Source organism: Salminus brasiliensis, chromosome 13, assembly GCF_030463535.1.
Source record: "Salminus brasiliensis chromosome 13, fSalBra1.hap2, whole genome shotgun sequence".
NCBI lineage: Eukaryota > Metazoa > Chordata > Actinopteri > Characiformes > Bryconidae > Salminus > Salminus brasiliensis.
Genome location: NC_132890.1, coordinates 24,616,548 through 24,635,039, shown reverse-complemented (window position 1 = coordinate 24,635,039; position 18,492 = coordinate 24,616,548). Strand labels below are relative to the sequence as shown.

The 18,492-nt window shown below is 40.8% G+C and overlaps 1 protein-coding gene across 1 annotated transcript in view; it reads left to right on the top strand.

The window, feature by feature from the left end:
- ttc9b (tetratricopeptide repeat domain 9B) overlaps window positions 1-11,354 on the top strand; it is a 41,389-nt gene extending 30,035 nt beyond the window's left edge. The window contains exons 2-3 of the mRNA XM_072695677.1: window positions 4,845-5,027; window positions 6,231-11,354. Coding sequence (XP_072551778.1) covers window positions 4,845-5,027; window positions 6,231-6,325 — 278 coding nt within the window. The 3' untranslated portion in view covers window positions 6,326-11,354. The remainder of the gene's footprint in view (window positions 1-4,844; window positions 5,028-6,230) is intronic.
- The last annotated feature ends 7,138 nt before the right edge of the window (window positions 11,355-18,492 follow it).

Genomic DNA, 18,492 nt, shown 5'->3' with positions numbered 1-18,492 from the left:
ATTCTCTTCCTTCTCTTACTTTCCTCTCTATCCTCTCCACACTTTCTTTCACTAATACTCCTTATCTACCCCCCTTCGCTCTATATCTCCTCTCTCCCTTTTCTCTCATTTCACTTCTCTCTCACCTTCCTTTTTCTTTTTCTCTCTTCCTGCTATCCCCACTTTCTCTCACCTCTCACCTTCCACTTCCTCACATCTCTCTGACCTTTCTCTCTTACTATCTCTCTTGCTCCTCGCTCTTTCTCTTACCTTTATCTCTATCCTCTCCTCACTTTCTTTCACTAATACTCTTTCTCTCTCTTTCCATTCTCTCATTCTCTTCCTTCTCTTACTTTCCTCTCTTTCCTCTCCTCACTTTTTTCACAAAGACTCCTTATCTACCCCCTCTTTGCGCTATATTTCCTCTCTCCCTTTTCTCTCTCTCGCTCCTCTTTTCTCTCCTTTTACTTACCTGTCTCTCGCCTTTCTTTTTCTCTCTTCCTGCTATCCCCACTTTCTCACACATCTCACTTTCCCCTTCCTCACATCTCTCTCACCTTCCTCTCTTCCTTTCTCTTTTCATCTCTTCATCCCCTCTCCTCATCTTCTATCTCCTCTCTCTCGCCTTTCTCTCTTTCCTTGTCCCTCTTTTCGTTTACCCCACTTTCTTTTACTAGTACACTGTTACTCTTTTCCTCCCTCTCTTTCTCTCTTTCTCAGTCGCTGTTTTTATCCCCCCCTTTTCTATTTCTCTCTGGCTCCCTTTTCTCTCTCTCTCTCTCTCTCTCTCTCTCTCTCTCTCTCTCTCTCTCTGTCTGTCTTTCTGTCCCACCTTGTGGCTGATAGCCCCTGACTCATGGCTTTCAGGGAAGTGTTTGAATGTCAGCAGCAGATGGAGAGATAAGCAGAACAGAGAGAGAGAGAGAGAGAGAGAGAGAGATGAAGGGGTGGCTTTGCTCTCCTCTGCGCACTGCGTATTACGGACATTAACCTTGGCCAGGGTCAGCCTGTGCCAGTCTGCCAAGCACTGAGTGCTGAGTGACTCACTAAAGGGCTCTATTGATACACCACTGAACTATGTGCTGATATTCAGGACATGCATTTATCACCGCTAATGCTGTGTTTACAGGCCCAAACTGCAAAACAGTCATCTCTTGGCAAGTCAAAGTATCTTACATATTATGTGTCCAAAAGTATCCAGACACTCCACACTAACTAGTGAGTCCAGCTACTTCAGTGTGCACACAAACACTGGTAATCAAATAGGATGCTCTGAAGCAGCCACACATGAGCCCAAGGTCACCATGACCAGTGCTAACCCATACGTAAATCTGATATGGAGCAATATGTAGAATTTAAATATGACATATGTTAAACATATGTAATATATAAGCCAGCTTTTTTGATAAATTGGACATATATTTCATCCAAATATCAACACGTACGAACATGCAAGTGTAACACAACATATATATTTAAGAAATATATAATAGAAGTATCATACACATATGAAATATATAGACTATATATATATATATATATATATATATATATATATATATATATATATATATGTGTGTGTGTGACATACATGCCAACTTTCTCAAAATTCAAGATTTTATTTTCAAATATGGGACATATATTTCAGCCATAAACCAAAATATACAAACATTTATGTGTCATTTATTTAGTTATTTTCACTTATGTATCATACGTATGTTAAAAATATATACTATAATTGATAATTATGTATATGTTTACGTACATATTTACGAACCCCTTAAAAAAGGGGTCCAATACATAATACTTGCACACAATATATATATATATATATATATATATATATATATATATATATATATATATATATTCAAATATATGCCCAATCTCAATATATAAAATATATTCCCAATATAGCAATATATGACATTTCTGTATAAGAAGAACTGATTGGACATATATTTCAGCAAAATATCAACACATACAAACGTAATGCAAGTATAACACAACCTATATATTGAGCCCATATATAATAGAAATATCATACACATAAAACATATATTACTCTGGAGTAATAGAGCTCCATCCAGTACCTTTTGGATGAGCTGGAGTGGAATCTGCAGTACATGACCTCACTGATGCTCTCATGGCTGAATGCAATCAAATCCTCACAGCAGTGATCCAGTATCTAGTGTAAAGCCTTTTCAAAAGTGGGACAAACTCCCTATCAGTAACCCTGGTTTTAGAGGTTTGGCCATATAGTGTAGTTGTAAGAAGATTTAAACCCATTCCTGCATATTTTGCTTGCATTTTCTTGGTACAATTATGATTTTAAACAGGTTTACTCATGTTATAATAGCTCATAAAGAAGTCATAATGAAAAACATTAGATATATTGACTAGATTTTGATTTTGCATATTGCAGAATGTGGTACATCAATTTGGTCTTAGGGGTCATAGGGAAAATTAGCTTGCATTGGAGAACAGCTAATCCTGGAGCATGGGGTACACTGTGTGTGTGTGTGTGTGTGTGTGTGTATGTGTGTGTGTGTCTGAGTGTGTCAGAATGACTGACAAGGCTGGACAGCGATGATAACAATAGCTTGAGCTTCAGCCACAGCTGATAAAGTGAACCTCCCGTGGGGTGAGGTCCACTGCTGTTAAAGCTAAATCAGGATTAAACACACACAAACACACACACACACACACACACACACACAGACACACATAGATTACTCACCACAGCCAATGAGCTCAAATCAAAATATGAAATTAAGCCTGTCATCATGGTCCAGCCACGTCTCTCCTGCTGTTTAAATAAATGTGTGTGATTGGATGCAGGGCTGACAGCGTGTGGCCAGCTGCCTGGCAGCCCCCGCTCTAATACATTTGCAGTGCAGATGTTCTTTCAGGGCCAGTGCATCTAATTTTACTATTCCACAGAGCTATTAATTAGCTGTAGCTCTTTTTCTGCTGAGGAACTCTAATGTTTTATTCATTAAACTTGGAAATGAGGAAGGAAATAGGATTTCAGCTGTCTTGTATTGTCTAAAAATGGACAAGAAGGATTTAACTCGCTGTCATTAATTGAATTCTGATTTTGGCCTATTCAGGATAGAGAGTTCCACTGATGTAACTGTTCTGTAAAGACTTGGTCATAGAGCAACTCTGCTTTATATATATATATATAAATATATATGTGTTTTTTTTTGCTTGATTAAACACATTGATAGAAAAACATTAAATTACATGGGGTTATGCAAATAAAAAGGAATTGTGCTCTAAAAGTTGCCTTTTTAGGTATGAGTTTAGGTATAAGACAGTATAAAACTAAACAGTATATAAATATTTATATACAGTAAATATATATAAAAATTATTATTATTATTTTACACTGTGTCCATTCACTGTCTACTCTATTAGACTATTAGACACTCCTACCTTGTAGAAGTCAGAGACAGAACCTCATCTGTTGCTGCACAGTTTGTGTTGGTCATCCTTTAGTCCTTTATTAGTGGTCACACGCTTTCCACAGGACTCTGTTGGCTGAATATTTCTGGTTGGTGGACTATTCTCTGTCCAGCAGTGACGTAGAAGTGTTTAAACAATCCAGCAGCATGGACCAATAGAAATGCTCAAAAGTACTTGGAATGAATTATCATTTATCTATCTAGTTATTTATTTATGTATTTATTTATTTATTTGCCTTCTCCTGTAAAATCATCATTTTGAAGATATATGACATATATGTAGTATCTATGTAACTACCCAACTCTGTAACTAATTCGGTAGCTAATCATATATATAGAACTAGTCATAGATAACTATGTAACTAATAATATGTAAGTAGTCGTATCAGTGTAATTAGTCCTACAGGCGCTGCTGTGTCTGATCCACTTGTGCCACAGTAAAACTAGTCTAGCTAGTTATCTAAGCAATCATATGTAACGTGTCATATCTACATGTGACATGTATTGAATATCAAACTGTACAGTCAGTCAGTCATCTCAAACTGTGTAACATCTTTCTTGTTATTTTTTACTCTTTGAACATATACATACTAGTATATACCAATAGCCATAGTAAATATTAGTCTTGTTTTACCTTTTAAAATCAGTTTCTCTTTGAATTTGAATACCATCCCCATTTTTTAAGGGAAAATATCAAGCAATGTAAAAAGTAAAATATTGGACCTCATTTTATGCCTGCTCTTATGTGTGCTAAGGCATTGCTCGCTGTGTTTGCTGTGTTGTGAGTTCCATTATCTCTGTGCTAGCAGATAAGGTTATTAGCCTATTTCTGTCACTTAGCTTACGAAAGCTAAGAGGTGCAATTAGATCTCCACATCGTGCTAATGAAGTTATCTGCAGTCTGACTGAAGCTAAGAGCATTTAGACTGCAGCTCCAGTATAGCTGACGACTGAGGAGGAATCACCCTGGTCCGCCAGGCCTCACACTGCTATGGTTTAGCCATTGCCTTTGCCTTTTCCTCTGCCCTCTTTATTCTCTCTCTCTATCTCTCTCTCACTTTATCTGTGCTTTGATTCATCTATTTTGTCCTTTTTTATAGTTTTGCTTTGCCCTTTTCCATGCACCAGTTCCCTCACTTGCCTGCAGTCTAATTATCACTGTCCATTCTCTCTTCATTGTCTGTCTCCCTCCCTCTCTCTCTCTCTGTCTCTCTCTCTATCTCTCTCTCTCTCTCCGGTACTATCTAATATCTGTGCTGCCTGCAGATTCCCTACATAAGCCTCTTAAATTCTTGAATCAGCCGTTTTTTAAGAGGTGTGGTTTATTACATCTCTCTCTCTCTCTCTCTCTCTCTCTCTCTTTTACTCCCTCTCTCTCTCTTTCTCTCCCTCCAGCGTGTTTGCTGCAGTCGGAGCTGGTGAATTATGAGCGAGTGAAGGAGTATTGCTTGAAGGTGCTTGGTCATCAGCAGGACCATTTTAAAGCCATGTACCGCGCCGGGATTGCTTTCTACCACCTGGGAGATTACGAGTGTGCCCTGCGCTACCTCCGCGATGCCAAGAGCCGCGAGCCCACAGGTAGGCTTGTTTAACTCACAAGTAACCCCCGAGCCCACTGAGCAGAGGAGCAGGGAAGGGCCGATACAAGCGATGAGTAAAATAGAAAATGTCTGAATCCTGGGTCATGCTGCTTCGACATCAGCAGCCGGAGCCAGAGAGAGCACAATTGGCCATGCTCTCTCTGGGTGGGTAGATTCTACACTGTAAGCAAAAAAGCAAAATAACTATAACTTTAACGTAATGATAGTGGAACCCTTTTTCATGCTACATATAACTATTTTTTAATGTTCTATACAGCCATCTGCTTAAGGTTTTACCAGTCGAAGATCAATTTAAGAAAATTATTCTTTGAGATGATTCTAAATAAAACCTAAAAACCGCCTGAAAAAAACATTTTAAGGAGGTAGAATTGCCCAGAGAATTTGTTTCTATGGGTTCTATGTAGTACTGAAAAGGGGTTCTTTGATTTGAACCCTTTTTGGTGCTATATAGAACCATATTTATATGTATTTATTTCTGTAATATGAAGAGACGTTTAACTAGACAAACACATTTTTTTAAGCATCCAGTTGCTTCTTTGAGTTCTCCTGGTCCTATATAGACCCTTACTAAAGAACCTTTGAAGAACAACTTTTAAGAATGTAGAAATGTCTTTAGAAATGGTTTGATATAATTCTGCATTCTAAGCAAAAAGGGTTTTGGGTAGGGTCCTTAGATTCATTACAACAGTAGAACCCTTTTTGGTGCCATATGGAACCAAAATCAGTTCTATATGGTTTTGTATTATTGTCTTTGAGTCACGGTCTTGTAAAGAGCCCTTGCAGAATAATTTTAAATGCATTTAAATGCTTAAAAGGTTCAGTGCCTAAAGAGCGCTGTAGTTTCCTTATTGGTGCTTTATAGAACCATTTTTGAAGGTTCTATATAGTTTTCTACTTCTCTAAAGAACCTTTTAACCAGACAAATGCTGAATTTAAGCATTTAAACAGTTCTTTGAGTTTCCATGGTACTATATAGAACCATTGCCTTCACTCAAGAACCCTAAAAGAACCCCATTTAGTGATGTACAGCAAAAGGCGTGAGCTAGTATGTCCAGCTTATGGGAGGTTTTCCTTTTCATTCCTCAAACCTGGTTCAGAGTTTCTAAAAAAGTGTGTCTTATTTAGTCTGTCTTTGTCTTTGTCCCTTTCTGTCCCTCTTCTCCCTCTCTGCTCTCTGCAGACACAAACGTGTTGCGGTACATTCAGCTGACAGAGATGAAGATGAGTAAGAGCGGTCAGCAGGTGCGAGAGACCGGCAAAGAGGCCTTGGGTTAACGGGCCTGTCCATCTCCCCCCCCAAAACTTCTCTTCACAGATCTCTTCCCCTTTTCCTACTGCTCCCCTCGTCCACATGGACAACCAGGACCCCTGTACTGTGCCCTTCTCTGAAGATGGACTCCTTTCGGCACAGATACTGAACAGAAGCCCCCTCTTGACTCTTCCTCTCGCTCTGAGTCCTATCTGTCCCTTTAAAACCAACCGACCACCCCGGTGCTTTCTGTTTCCCAGGTACTGACTGAAGAACCCGCGACGAAGAGGAGAAGGACCGTAAAACTCACAGAGAAGTGCTGTATTATAACTGCAGGAACAGCAAAGGTTAGAAGAACGTCGGCAGACTCGCGCAGGACCTGTTGAAGGACCTTATGTTCTGGCCGAACAAGCAGTGAGGAGTAGCTGTAGAGAGGTGGACGTGTTACTGTGTGATCACAATCTTTATCTTTAGATGAGAAGAGCACACATATCAAAGCCGCAGTGCTTCGGCAGAGAGAAGGCAACACAAGGCCTATGATAAAGCAATTGACCCCTGGGCTGGAGGTGGCCGTTGTGGATCGTTTCTCATCCCACACCTCCTCGCTGAAGGACTCAAACGAAAGGTTGCTGTTTCAGAATGCAATTCCAGCTCGCTGGATTCTGCTGAGCTCTATCCACACCTGCCTGCTTTTCTGTTCTTTTGATTTCTCTGTCTCTCTCTCTCTCTAATCTGGGCATATTTTCATAGTTTCTGAACTGTTTTGATTCAAGGGCTAATTCAAGTGTTTGTAATTCGTCCTCTGATGCCTATTTGCTTTCTTTTTCAGTTTTGCTGTTTGCTGGTCCTTGTACAGTACAATCAGTGGTTGAAGCAAGTCTGTGATGTTTGTCTTTCTCCAAGAAACAAAAAAAAAAAGCAAAAAAAAAGAACCAAAAAAAAAACTAATTGCTGTCCCAATGTGAACAGGTGTGTTGTGAAGCAATGTCTTGAATTTGTCGTCCTTGAATTTCCTTTGCCGTGTCAGACTTTTGCGGGCTTCCATCCCCCGTGCCCCCTGGTTTTGCATCGCACAGTGTTCAGACCGAGCTAGAGATTTTAGTGTGTAATATTTAAAGGGCCCATAGCCCACATTTTCTTGCATTTTTCCCCCTTAAAAAATAAAAAAAATAATTATCATAGAAGAACCATTTCTGGTTCCTTAAACAGCCATTATTGGAATAGAGATTTAGATCAAGGGAAGGTTCTTTAGACCTTTAAACGGTTCTTCCCTTATGCATCACTATTACGTACTTGGTTCTATGGAACCAAAGTGATTCTTATTTGAATCATTTGACTTTAAGAGTGTAGGTCCACCTTTGAGGACATGTGGTTGTACCTTGGATACCTTGATTACCTTTAGTTTAATAGGCTGTTTTTGTTGCTGTGCCTTTTAGACGATATATGTGAAAAATCTCTGTTCTGATTGGCTTTTGCCACAACTGTCTACGTGTAGGCCCTGTAATCAGGAGATCACCTGTTCAATCCATTAGTGGGAGTCTCAGAGACCATAATTGGCCTCCCTCTCCCCTTTCACTTAATGCAATGCTAGCCAGTGCAGGTTTTGTAGTCCTAACGTTTGTGTGGCAGTTTGAAAAGATGCAGGGGAACTTCATGTGACTCGGAGGAAGCACATGCTAGCCTTCACCATAGTAGTGCTGGTAGCATTGTGTGACGGGGGTTAGCTCGTGGGTGGGAATTGGATATGAAAGTGAGAAAATTGGGGGGAAAAGAGCAGTCCCTGTAAAAACACTCCTTATAAGCCAAAATGGGAGGGGCTAAAATGCTGTAGGCTGAAAAGGTGCATGTATGATGATGTTGTGTGGGAGCTTAGTTTTCATATATTGGCTGGAGAGGACTGGACATGTTTTTAAACTATGAACAAACTCGTTTCATTCTTTTAAAACTGTGATATGGGCTCTTTAATCACATTCTGTATTGATTTCCAATGTAAAGTGATGTGTCATAATAAAATATGGCCCATATGAAGACATATAATACACATTTAGCGTCATTGGACCCATAAATGATGTCCAGGTTTGCTGTTTTAGGTTCTCACTCATGAACCTGTCCAAATTGGCATGTAGCTGGTGGTCGCATACCAAAACAAGTGAGCAAACCTAAAGTAGGAAATCTCAGCTAAACGATCCCACTAGCTCCCGATGGCATTAGGAAGCCATTGTTTAGTATTGATTTTTTCAGAGGTCACTACAGTTCGCGAAAACAGCCAGTTGCAGCTTTACTGCATGTCTTGAGCTGAAAGCAGACCATCCTGGGCGCATGGCGAAAAGGCCTGCTGTGCTATTTAACGGAGGACGGCCTGCATATCAGATTGCCTATGCCTAAAGAAGGCAGACACTTCTGACAGGACGCATCTATCGCTCCTTCTGCATTAATGGCTGCGAGCAGCTGCAGATAGGACAGAGGAAATTTGCTGTCTGACCTAATATCAGCTAGAGAGATAATTGTGTCAGTGGGGCTCAGGGGGACGCTCGAGCATGGATTTAGATGAGGGAAGAGAGGGATAAGATGTAGAGCAGAGAGAAAGCAAGAGAGAGGGAGATACCCTGACCCAAGATGAGTCCAGCTTGGTCTCCTTGTTGCTGGCGAGATGTGTTTGTGATGTGATCAGAGTGACTGCTGGTGGATTGCTGAGGGACAGAGTGACCTGAGAAGTGAAGTGCTTGCTAATTTAACAGCTCCCTTGCTCTCCAGCACCTTTCTAGAACTTTCTGTATTGAGTACATTTCCTGTCTGAAGTCTGGGCACATGTTGACTTTTGCCCGAAATTTTAATTTTCTTTTTTTTTTTTTTAAATCTTAATTAAGGAAATATTATATTATATAGGTGGGTTTATTCGAACAGAGGGAGGGGCTAATCCCTACTGTTCCTTCTTACAGTTATTTCAGTATAATTCTGTTTTTGAATCTATACAAAATCTATACACTGGCTTTCAAAAGAGGCACATTATTGGCTACAGAATACATCAGCCAGTATTAGCATGATATAACTGAACTATGTTTATTAATATCACATCAGTCTTATGTTTTTGATAAATTTGTCCATAAAACCTTATATAAAAATTATACTATGGAGTTCTATCTTTAGCCTTATTCAATTTCACACATGGGGTCCTGAGGTAGTTCTCTCTTTCACAAAAGCTCCTCTGCATTTTTCTCTCTCCTCCCCTGAGAAAATTACAGGCAGATTTACCTGCAGCTTTTCACTGAACTCAGCCATGGTCTGGTAATTCTAGGCCTTTCCTATGTTGTCGCCTTGGGTTGGGAAAAAAGCTTTTTGGCCGCTGCTAGCTGCTGCATTTAGTCTCTGAGCACACACACGCCATAAAATGAACTCCACTGACAGGTGAAGTGAAAAACACTGATTATCTTCATCTACAGTGGCATCTGTCAAGGGGTTGGACATTTTTGAATTCACAGTGGGTAATGCCATGCCTCGTACACACGCCACACCGGCGCTGCCGCCTGCCTAAACCAACCGCAACATTTCCTGTAGTGAGAACGTGTCTGACACAGGGAATCTCAGACTGTACGCTAGACGTGCAAAAGGGCAACTCCGGATAATGTCTGGACCCTCTCTCTGAGATTCTCTGAGTCCATATGTGAAAAGGACTGTTGTGAGCTGTTTATATACCTTAAAGCTGTGCTCTGTTACAGCCACTGACCGAATGATTAACAGAGTATAGGAGGGAATTCTGGGAGTTAGGAACACACACGTCTTTAGGGGGAATCTTGAGAAATATAGATCTGACTGCTGTCAAACTTGGCAGATTTTGTTGCTGTGAAAATATCTGACTGTGACTGAAAGTTTGTTGTACTTCAGTGTGTTGAACTGCATAAAATGCCCATGTTATCTGTTACCCTGTTTTTGGACCATGCCCTGCCACCCCTACTGTATAGCAAGCCAGGTTGAGAGGATATATACAAATATGAAATATATTCTTACCAACAGAATACTCTTATCTGTATTAAACATATATTTAACATATATTTAACAGCTAGATGTCCCCAAACGTCTGACAGGCAGCTTTTGGCTGTTGTTTTGGATGTTTCTGTCTTTTTTTACGTTGTATGTTTTTACAGTTGAGTTTTTAAGTGTAGACTTTAATGCATCGATGGACACTTGGTCATTAGCTCTGTTAATCACGTCTGTCCCGTCCCTGTGTTCTGGCTGTCCACAGTCAAAGTCCAGTACACAGATCAGAATTACAGATGAGAGCTGCACCACAGGCCTGTGTGACTGTTGTCACCCGACAACGACAAAAGCACAAACGCTGAGGTTGAGCGGATAGGTGGAGGAAAATGACCTGTGCTTGTTTTCTTTGATGTCAAGTTGAGCTAGGTGTTCGTCGAATGTCCAAGTAGATGTGTGGTTTTGAAACAGCTGTGTAAAAAAACGAGTCGTGGAAAGCTTTACTTTACTGAATCGTTTTATGAAATATATGAGAAAGTAACTGAGAAATGAACTACGATATAAGAGATTATGAAAAAAAAAGTCTATTTACGATCGAACGGGGGGCGACTTTGTACCTGTGTAAATGTCTTTAAAGATCTTCGGTTTATCTGCCTTTTTTTGATGTGATGTCATAGCTTCGTTCTTGTCTGCAGTCTGAAGGGCCCGGGGTTTGCCCTTTGACCTCCCGAGTGGATGTTCATCTGAGATGAGGGGTGAGAGAGAGGTAGGATGCCTGAGGGGTGAGGGTACCCCGCCCACCTAAACTAGAGACAGAACGTCACTGGTTTCTTTTTCCTTTTCTTTTGCCTGTTCTGGAGAGAGAGACTCTTTGGACCTTCTGGTTGTTCCGGTTCTTGTCCCACCATCTCAATGGTTCGTGCTTCACCACCCCACCCCCGGACCCTTGGGGGGAGCGTGTCTCACTGGAGTTTTCCAATCAAACATCGGAAGACCTGAGAACTGGTTACATTTACCTGCAAGCCCAGGAATGCACTATTAATTGGTATTTGAAGAATACAAATAAACTTTAAAAAATGAAAACAGGAAGTGTGTTCGGCCTGCTTTTTTCTTTGTAGAAAATGTGCCATGTGGCATTATTTTAGCAAATAGTTTGGCGCCCCTGGCCAAATGACACATTTTGTTGATGTTCTAAGTGTAAATAAGAGCAAATAATCTACAGGAAACAACCTTAGATAACTTCTATTACCAGAGAATAGCCCCACCTGTTTATACGGAAGGCCCTGTAGTACGCGTTGGTGTGCATGCGTACATCTTGGAATATATAAATTATGATCCAGTTATTAAAATAGTAAAATATGTAAAATGATGCTTTATAATGTGCAGAAGTGTGTGTCTGTAGAGAATGTGAACTTATTTAAATACTAATATTCAAAAACACATAATTTGACCAGGGGTGCCAAAACTTTTGCAAAAGACTGTAAATAATAATAATGATTGTCACCATATTACACAATTCATTTACATTAGTATAGCAGACAAAAAAAGTGTCACCATGCGCTTTTAAGGTGGTAGTAACTTCAGACTCCTGCAGATTAAATCGCATGAGGATGATGGGGCTGTAAATACCTGTGGTGTGAGCGATGGGGTTCGTAGATTGAGAGGAGGTGGTACAGTGAATGCCTTGTTGAATGTGTAGAAAACAGGTCGCAAAGCAGATGTTAATAATGGGTAAACAGGAGTGATTGCATTTGGGTGTGTCAAAGGTCAAAGTGTGAAGGAAGTAGCTGAATTTGCAGGTGCGTTGAAGCATACGGTCATACGGGTCTACCAGCAGTGGCAAAAAAGCATCTGCATCTGCTGAGCATGAAGTTACTACCACCTTAAACATGCAAGGTGACTCTTTTTTTGTCCAGAGCTTATTAGTATAAATATATTATGTGTATTTCCAGTGTTTTTTTTTTTATCTGAATTGCACAGAATCTAATCAAATCGAATCCAGGTGAAATTTGAGAGTACGTCATACACTGAATCATTAAACCATCGAATCAAATCACTGTGAGTTGACAGATTTACTTGCCCAATCATAACTGGTCTGTTTATGAAGGCAGGGTACTGTCTATAGGCAGTTAAATCCCACAGTAACAGTCCCACAGTGACGCTGTAGCTGTCGAGCTGTAGATCTGCTTCCATACACTACAATAAACATCCTGCATACCTCCTCCACACTCTTCCTCAGCAGCCCGATGTCCTAAACCTTAGTTTGGATATGAAAGTTATTAAAGTCAGCCCAGGCAGGCGTGTGTACCTAACCTGCCCACCCACAGCAAATCAATACTGTGAGCAGGAATACAGAGAGGATCTTCACCTTGAGAGCGAATCATTCGTAGCTTCAGGGGGAAACAGTTTGGAGTTGTTGAGTTTTACTGTATGGGTGCAGTTGCTCTGTTTAATCCCTGCAGATTTTTTGCAGTGTTTTATTCAAATTCATAATGCATAGGTTATTTTGACAATAATAATTTTGACAAGTTATAGGGTCCAATTCTGAATTTATTTTTAAAATATTTTAGGTTTACTGGTGTCAGTTTAATAACCTATTTGAAAACCCTGTATTGTATGATGATGATTATTATTATTATGATGATATTTTTTTATTATATTAATAATAAATTGTTATATTCATTCATTTATATTAGATTTAATTTACTCTACTTGTTATCATCTGATTAGTCAGCTAAGCTAAGGTGACCAGGTTTGACCAATGGTTGATGTAAATGCGGTGACATGTTGACCAATAGTGGCGCTGAGAAGGCGGGACTTAAACAGGCTTCGTTTAAAGCTGTAAAAACCTGTACATAAGATCTGTTGTGGCAGCTGTGGAAGCAAACGCTTTTTTTTCACACCCCAAAAATAGGACCAGTGTCCAGGAAAAACAGGACATATGGTCACCAGAGCTAAGACAATATTATTATGGTAGCATCCATTACATTTAAAGTGTTTATGCAGTGTGTTTGGGATGAGACTGAGGCTTTACCTTTGACCAAAAGGATGTCGAGTCTGTTATCTTATTTCACACCAATGACTTCAACTAATCACCAGCCCTTGTTTTCCTACATAGATTTGGTTGGGGAAAGGCTCGAGAGGCAAATCTACTGAGATACCAGGGGAAGGAGGGGTGTTAATTGGAGTAGACCATGTCTCTTGATGATTAGTTGCATTTACAGAACAGTATTGCAGCAGAAAGGCCAAACAGACCATCAGTCGGTGCTCCTGGATCACATGTAAAGTCCTCACCTTGCATTTGTATCATGGTTTCATTGCTTTTAGATCATCTTACAGACCCTGACAAGGCTGATGAATGATCTTGCACTGCCAGTGTTCTCCTCACCTAGGTGCTTCTCACATGATCCAACACACTGTTAACATTCATAACGCTTGAGGAGTTTGTAGAGCTGTAGCATTGTCCTCCTTTTCAGGATCCTCTTCCCCCCCTCCTCAGGGTAATTATGAGTCTGTCACCACTGACTGCCCTTCTTAATGGCTCCCAGCGCTTTGAATGCGGAGAGGAAGAAGCGAACGAGATTGGGGGAAAAAGGGCTGACAGAAAGAGGAAAAGAGGGGTGGGTGTTGGGGGGTGGGGTGGGGTATGAAGGTCTAAGAGGAATAGCACATACACTGTGACACAGATATGCATATTACTCTATTAAAAATAAAGATGCTTCAAATGATTCTTTGAGCGATGCCATAAAAGAACCACTTGATTGTAAGGAACCTTTAAATGAAATAGAAGGATCATCAAATGAAAGTTCTTTAGATCCTTCAAATATTCCTTATATTCTTCTTTATGGAACCAAAAGAGGTTTGTTCATGGCATTGCTTAATTTTTCAAGAGTTGGTATACCAGATTGGCCATGCCAGTTGACTAGCTTGGTCAGGTAGGTCAGGCTGGTAGACCAGCTAAACCATCAAACTCAGCTGAAAATATATGCTATGGTGGTCTAAAGCGGTTCTTCTATGGCATAGCCTAAAGAACCCTTTGAAGTGCCTTTATTTTTATGTGTTTGTAGCACATATTACCATATTAGCATATCGACAAACCTCACCTCACAGTGTTTTAAATGGAATGATGAATGGCCTATGTGCCTATGTGGTGTCAGAACAGGCAACACAGGCTGTCCAGTACGCGCTTGCCCTAAATGACCCAAGCAAACTGCCCTGTATTGATTGATGCCACCTCATAAATAGAGGTACATTGCGCTTGCAACAGTGCTTTCTTCTCTTTAGGTGTGTGTGTATGTATGTAAATGTGTGTGTGTGTGTGTGTGAGGGAGGGAGACTGATCGATTGTTTAAACACAGCCCTTCGTCCAATTTTGCCATGTCCACCATCCTCCTTTCATTTCATCCCTCCTTTTCTTTGTTGTTGCTTTTTATAGCATTGCCATGGAAGTGGAGTGCAGTTGCTAGGTAACTGGCTGGCGTCTGAAAGTGTGTTGAGTGGCGGCTGCTTTCACAGACATGAGCAGTGGAGCGGAGCAAAGCTATGCATGCGTCTGTGTGTGGGTATCTGCCATAATGATGGGGTGTCTATATATATTTTGTGCATGAGAATGCCTCTGGTCAGCAGTCTGTGGGGTACAGTGTTGTTGGAATTTCCGGACCAAGCTATTCCAGCAGCCTTATGGATGAATCCGTCTGCTTTCCCTACTGAAAAATCCAGTTCTAGACCTGCTTGTAGCTGATTGCTGGTCTTTCATGGTCAAGATGATTGGAAAGCCAGCTGGTTAATCTGGTTGACTAGTTTAGCTCATAGCTAGCATAAGGTATGTTTACATTTGAGCTTGATGGACTAAAGGGTCTGTCAGTATGGTGAACTCGACCAAACTGATTATTTAAGCTAGTTGCTGGTGGTCAACCACTCTTCTTGGTCAAATTAAAATGAAAAAAGAATCTTGATTAGAAGTGATGGTTCTTCACACCAGTCATCAAGCTGGTCATACTGGTTGACTAGTTTGGTAAAGCTAGTTACTGGTGGACCCGCATGGTCAGGTTGGTCGTACTGGACATTCAGCATGGTCATGAAGGTAATGCTGGTCATCCACTCTTAAGAATAAAGATGCTTCAAATGGTTCTTTGAGTGGTTCCTCGCCGTAGAAGAACCACTTTTGACCAACCATATAACCATTTAACCAACCTTAGTTGATTCTTTATGGAACCAAAGGTGGTTCCTCTATGGCATCACTCGAAGAACCATTGGAAGCACCTTTATTTTTATATTAGAGTGTGCTGATCAATAAGCTTGGCCATGCTGGTCATCTAGCATCTTGGTCAAGTTGGATATGATGATAGACCAGCTAAACCATAAAACTCTGGTTGGTTGGTCACTTGCTAGACTAGTCAACCAGCTAGCCAGGATGTTGTTCCAGCAGGGTTCTCTTCCCTTGTCCATGTTGGTGTAGGTGTCTGGTGCTGTGCAGGAATTACCAGCTCACTCTTTCTTAGCCGACAAAGAGAAAGAACACATTGTCCTCCTCAGGGAGGTGTAAAGTGTATCCACTGCGCTGTGTATTTGCTAGTGGCTGGACCTGAATTTGACTCGTTCAAGGTACCTTTTCATGATTCCTTCTACATCAGTATGATAAACATGTTGGCATGAGTGAGTATGACAGCATGCATTAAAAAAAGGCCCATTACTGAACTCCATTGCGTCATACTATTTTAAGCTTAGGCCAGCTATGGATTTGGGGACATCTAGTGGATAGTGTTAAAATTTAATTTTCCATTTTTTACACATGGCGTCCTTGCATTTCAACACTGTCCAATAGGCCCTTGTTCACTTACCCTCTGTATTTTCCACTCCGTCACTGTCACCATTCAGCTCACATGAAGATTGAAGTTTTTAAAGAGACAAAACACTATAAATGCAGCTCTGAGGTTTAATGGTGATTTTAACAAGCCCTCATACTGCTTTGAAAATCTGGTATTGATCAGATACTAAGTAAATACAGGGCCAGGATCACTGACACCAGTACTAACACTTATAATTATGTGCTATTGAAAGCAGTGTATGTACTTTCATGTAGAGGAGAGCAGTGTTATGATTAATGAGGTGAATCTATCATCAGTATGCTAAATCCGAATACCTTTTCATAGCCACTAATTCATTGCTATTTTTGCTTTCTACTGTTAAATGGTCAATCTTATGTGTTATATGTTAAAACCCGGGACAGCAAAGTTTTTAGTGTCATGGCGTGCTAGGCCAACACAAACGTGACAAACAAGAGGACAAAACAAAGCGAACCTGGGACTGGGAGTTGAGCTGGCGCGAGCAGCTAGCGCTGAGGGAAAACCAAAAGGAGACCAGAAAGAAGCCTAGAGCCTAGGCTAAACAGGGGTTAACGTAAGAGGCGCTAGAACGGTGCTATAACGACAAAGGGGGGAGAGCTGGGGGACCAGCTACTGAGCAAAAACGGCTAGGCCGACCAAACCTGGAACCTCAGCGTGCTGCCGTGAGCGAGGGTCGCCTAGCTGGGACGTGGGCAGCCAGCGAATCCTGACAGTGAGCGAGCGAGCCTCGCAGATAACGTGGATAGCAGGGTGACCTGCTCCTGAATGAGGACACAGAGCAGAAGCTGGCCTCAACACACCTCTAACAGTACGGGAAACCTCTCAGGCGACCTCAAGGTCCCAAACGATACAATTCTCGGCATCGAACCATGGGGTTGAGGCTCCTTAAGTACCCCCAGTCCCAGGTGAAACACATGAACTAAAGAATGAACGATTACAACAGAACCAAAACACACGTGAACACAAATGAACTGAACCAAAAACACATGAACGTAAATAAACATGAACCGAGTCACTGAACCAACACACATGAACGTAAATGAACATGAACCGACTCAACTGAACCAACACATAAACGCAAACATGACGTAACTAAGGCGGAAGTCTTCAAAATTACTGCTCACAGCGCAAGCTCTAAGTTACGTGACAGAACGACGACAAAACACAGCAGGGGAGGAGGAGGAGGAGGTGTGTGTGCATGATGTGAAAGAAGCAGTGTTGGCACAGTCATTATGCTTTTTGATTAAATAAGAGCAACTAAAGTATCAATCCCATCACGAGAGCATCGATCTGATACCAATACCAACACTAGTATTGATATTATCAACATTTGGATTGATCTGCCCACCCCTTCTACATTACACAAGTGGCTACCTGCAGGAATAGGTGAGTTATTTTTAGGTGGGTAGCTTTTCCAACAGGAACAACTGAGATAGATTAGCCCCAGTGAGCTAATAAGCTAACATGCAAGACACCCCTTCCAAGTAGTGAGTTGAGGTAGTTTAAGGTGCACACATTTTTGGCATAGTGCTTACACAGCTTTTATAATTCAGGTTAAATAATAAAAAAAAATCTCCAAAAAATATCTCCAGAAGGAGCAGCCACATATATAGTTAGCGTGCCCAATGCCAAACGTCGGCTTGCTGTTGAGCAATGTAACTTGAACTTGAGTTGCCAGGAGTGCCAGAACAAATCTTCCAACATCATGACCTGACCTTATTGATGCTTCGAAGAGTAGAGGCTGTTACTGCAGCACAGAAGCACAGACCTTTTGTTATTAACCTCGATTTCAGAAGGAACATTTGATGTCTACAAACTTTTGGACACATACTGCACAATTATTTTCTGAGTAATTGCTTTGTTAGGCTTCAGCTTCATTTAAGGCACAGTAGCCATGCTAACTAATTAGAAAAAAACTATCCCACTGTAGCTGCGAGTTTAGCGACATGCTAAGTTCAAGCAAACCTGGATGAACCAGTCTAGTAAATGTGCCAGAAAATATTCAATAACACTCCTAAGACCGTTCACTTGACTTTGTGCTCTCAGATATGAGGCTTTATCGTCTAACCAGGTGAGATTTGGACCTAAGTTAGCTGGACGTTCCTGGCTACATATCGCTGTCCATGGACCACTGGTTCTTTGGTAATTTGGATGGACTGCTGTAAAGTCCAAATGTCTTTAGCATGAGCACATAATCACTTTAAATCCCAGTTTGGTGTTTTCCCTAATAAATAATATGATCACTCTGATGTAACTCAATTGCTTGAATTTATGTGGTGACAAAATTATTATGGCAAAATGTAAGTAATAATAATCATAACACACAACAATAATAATCACTTCAATTGTAACAATAATTTTAATAAATACTCTTA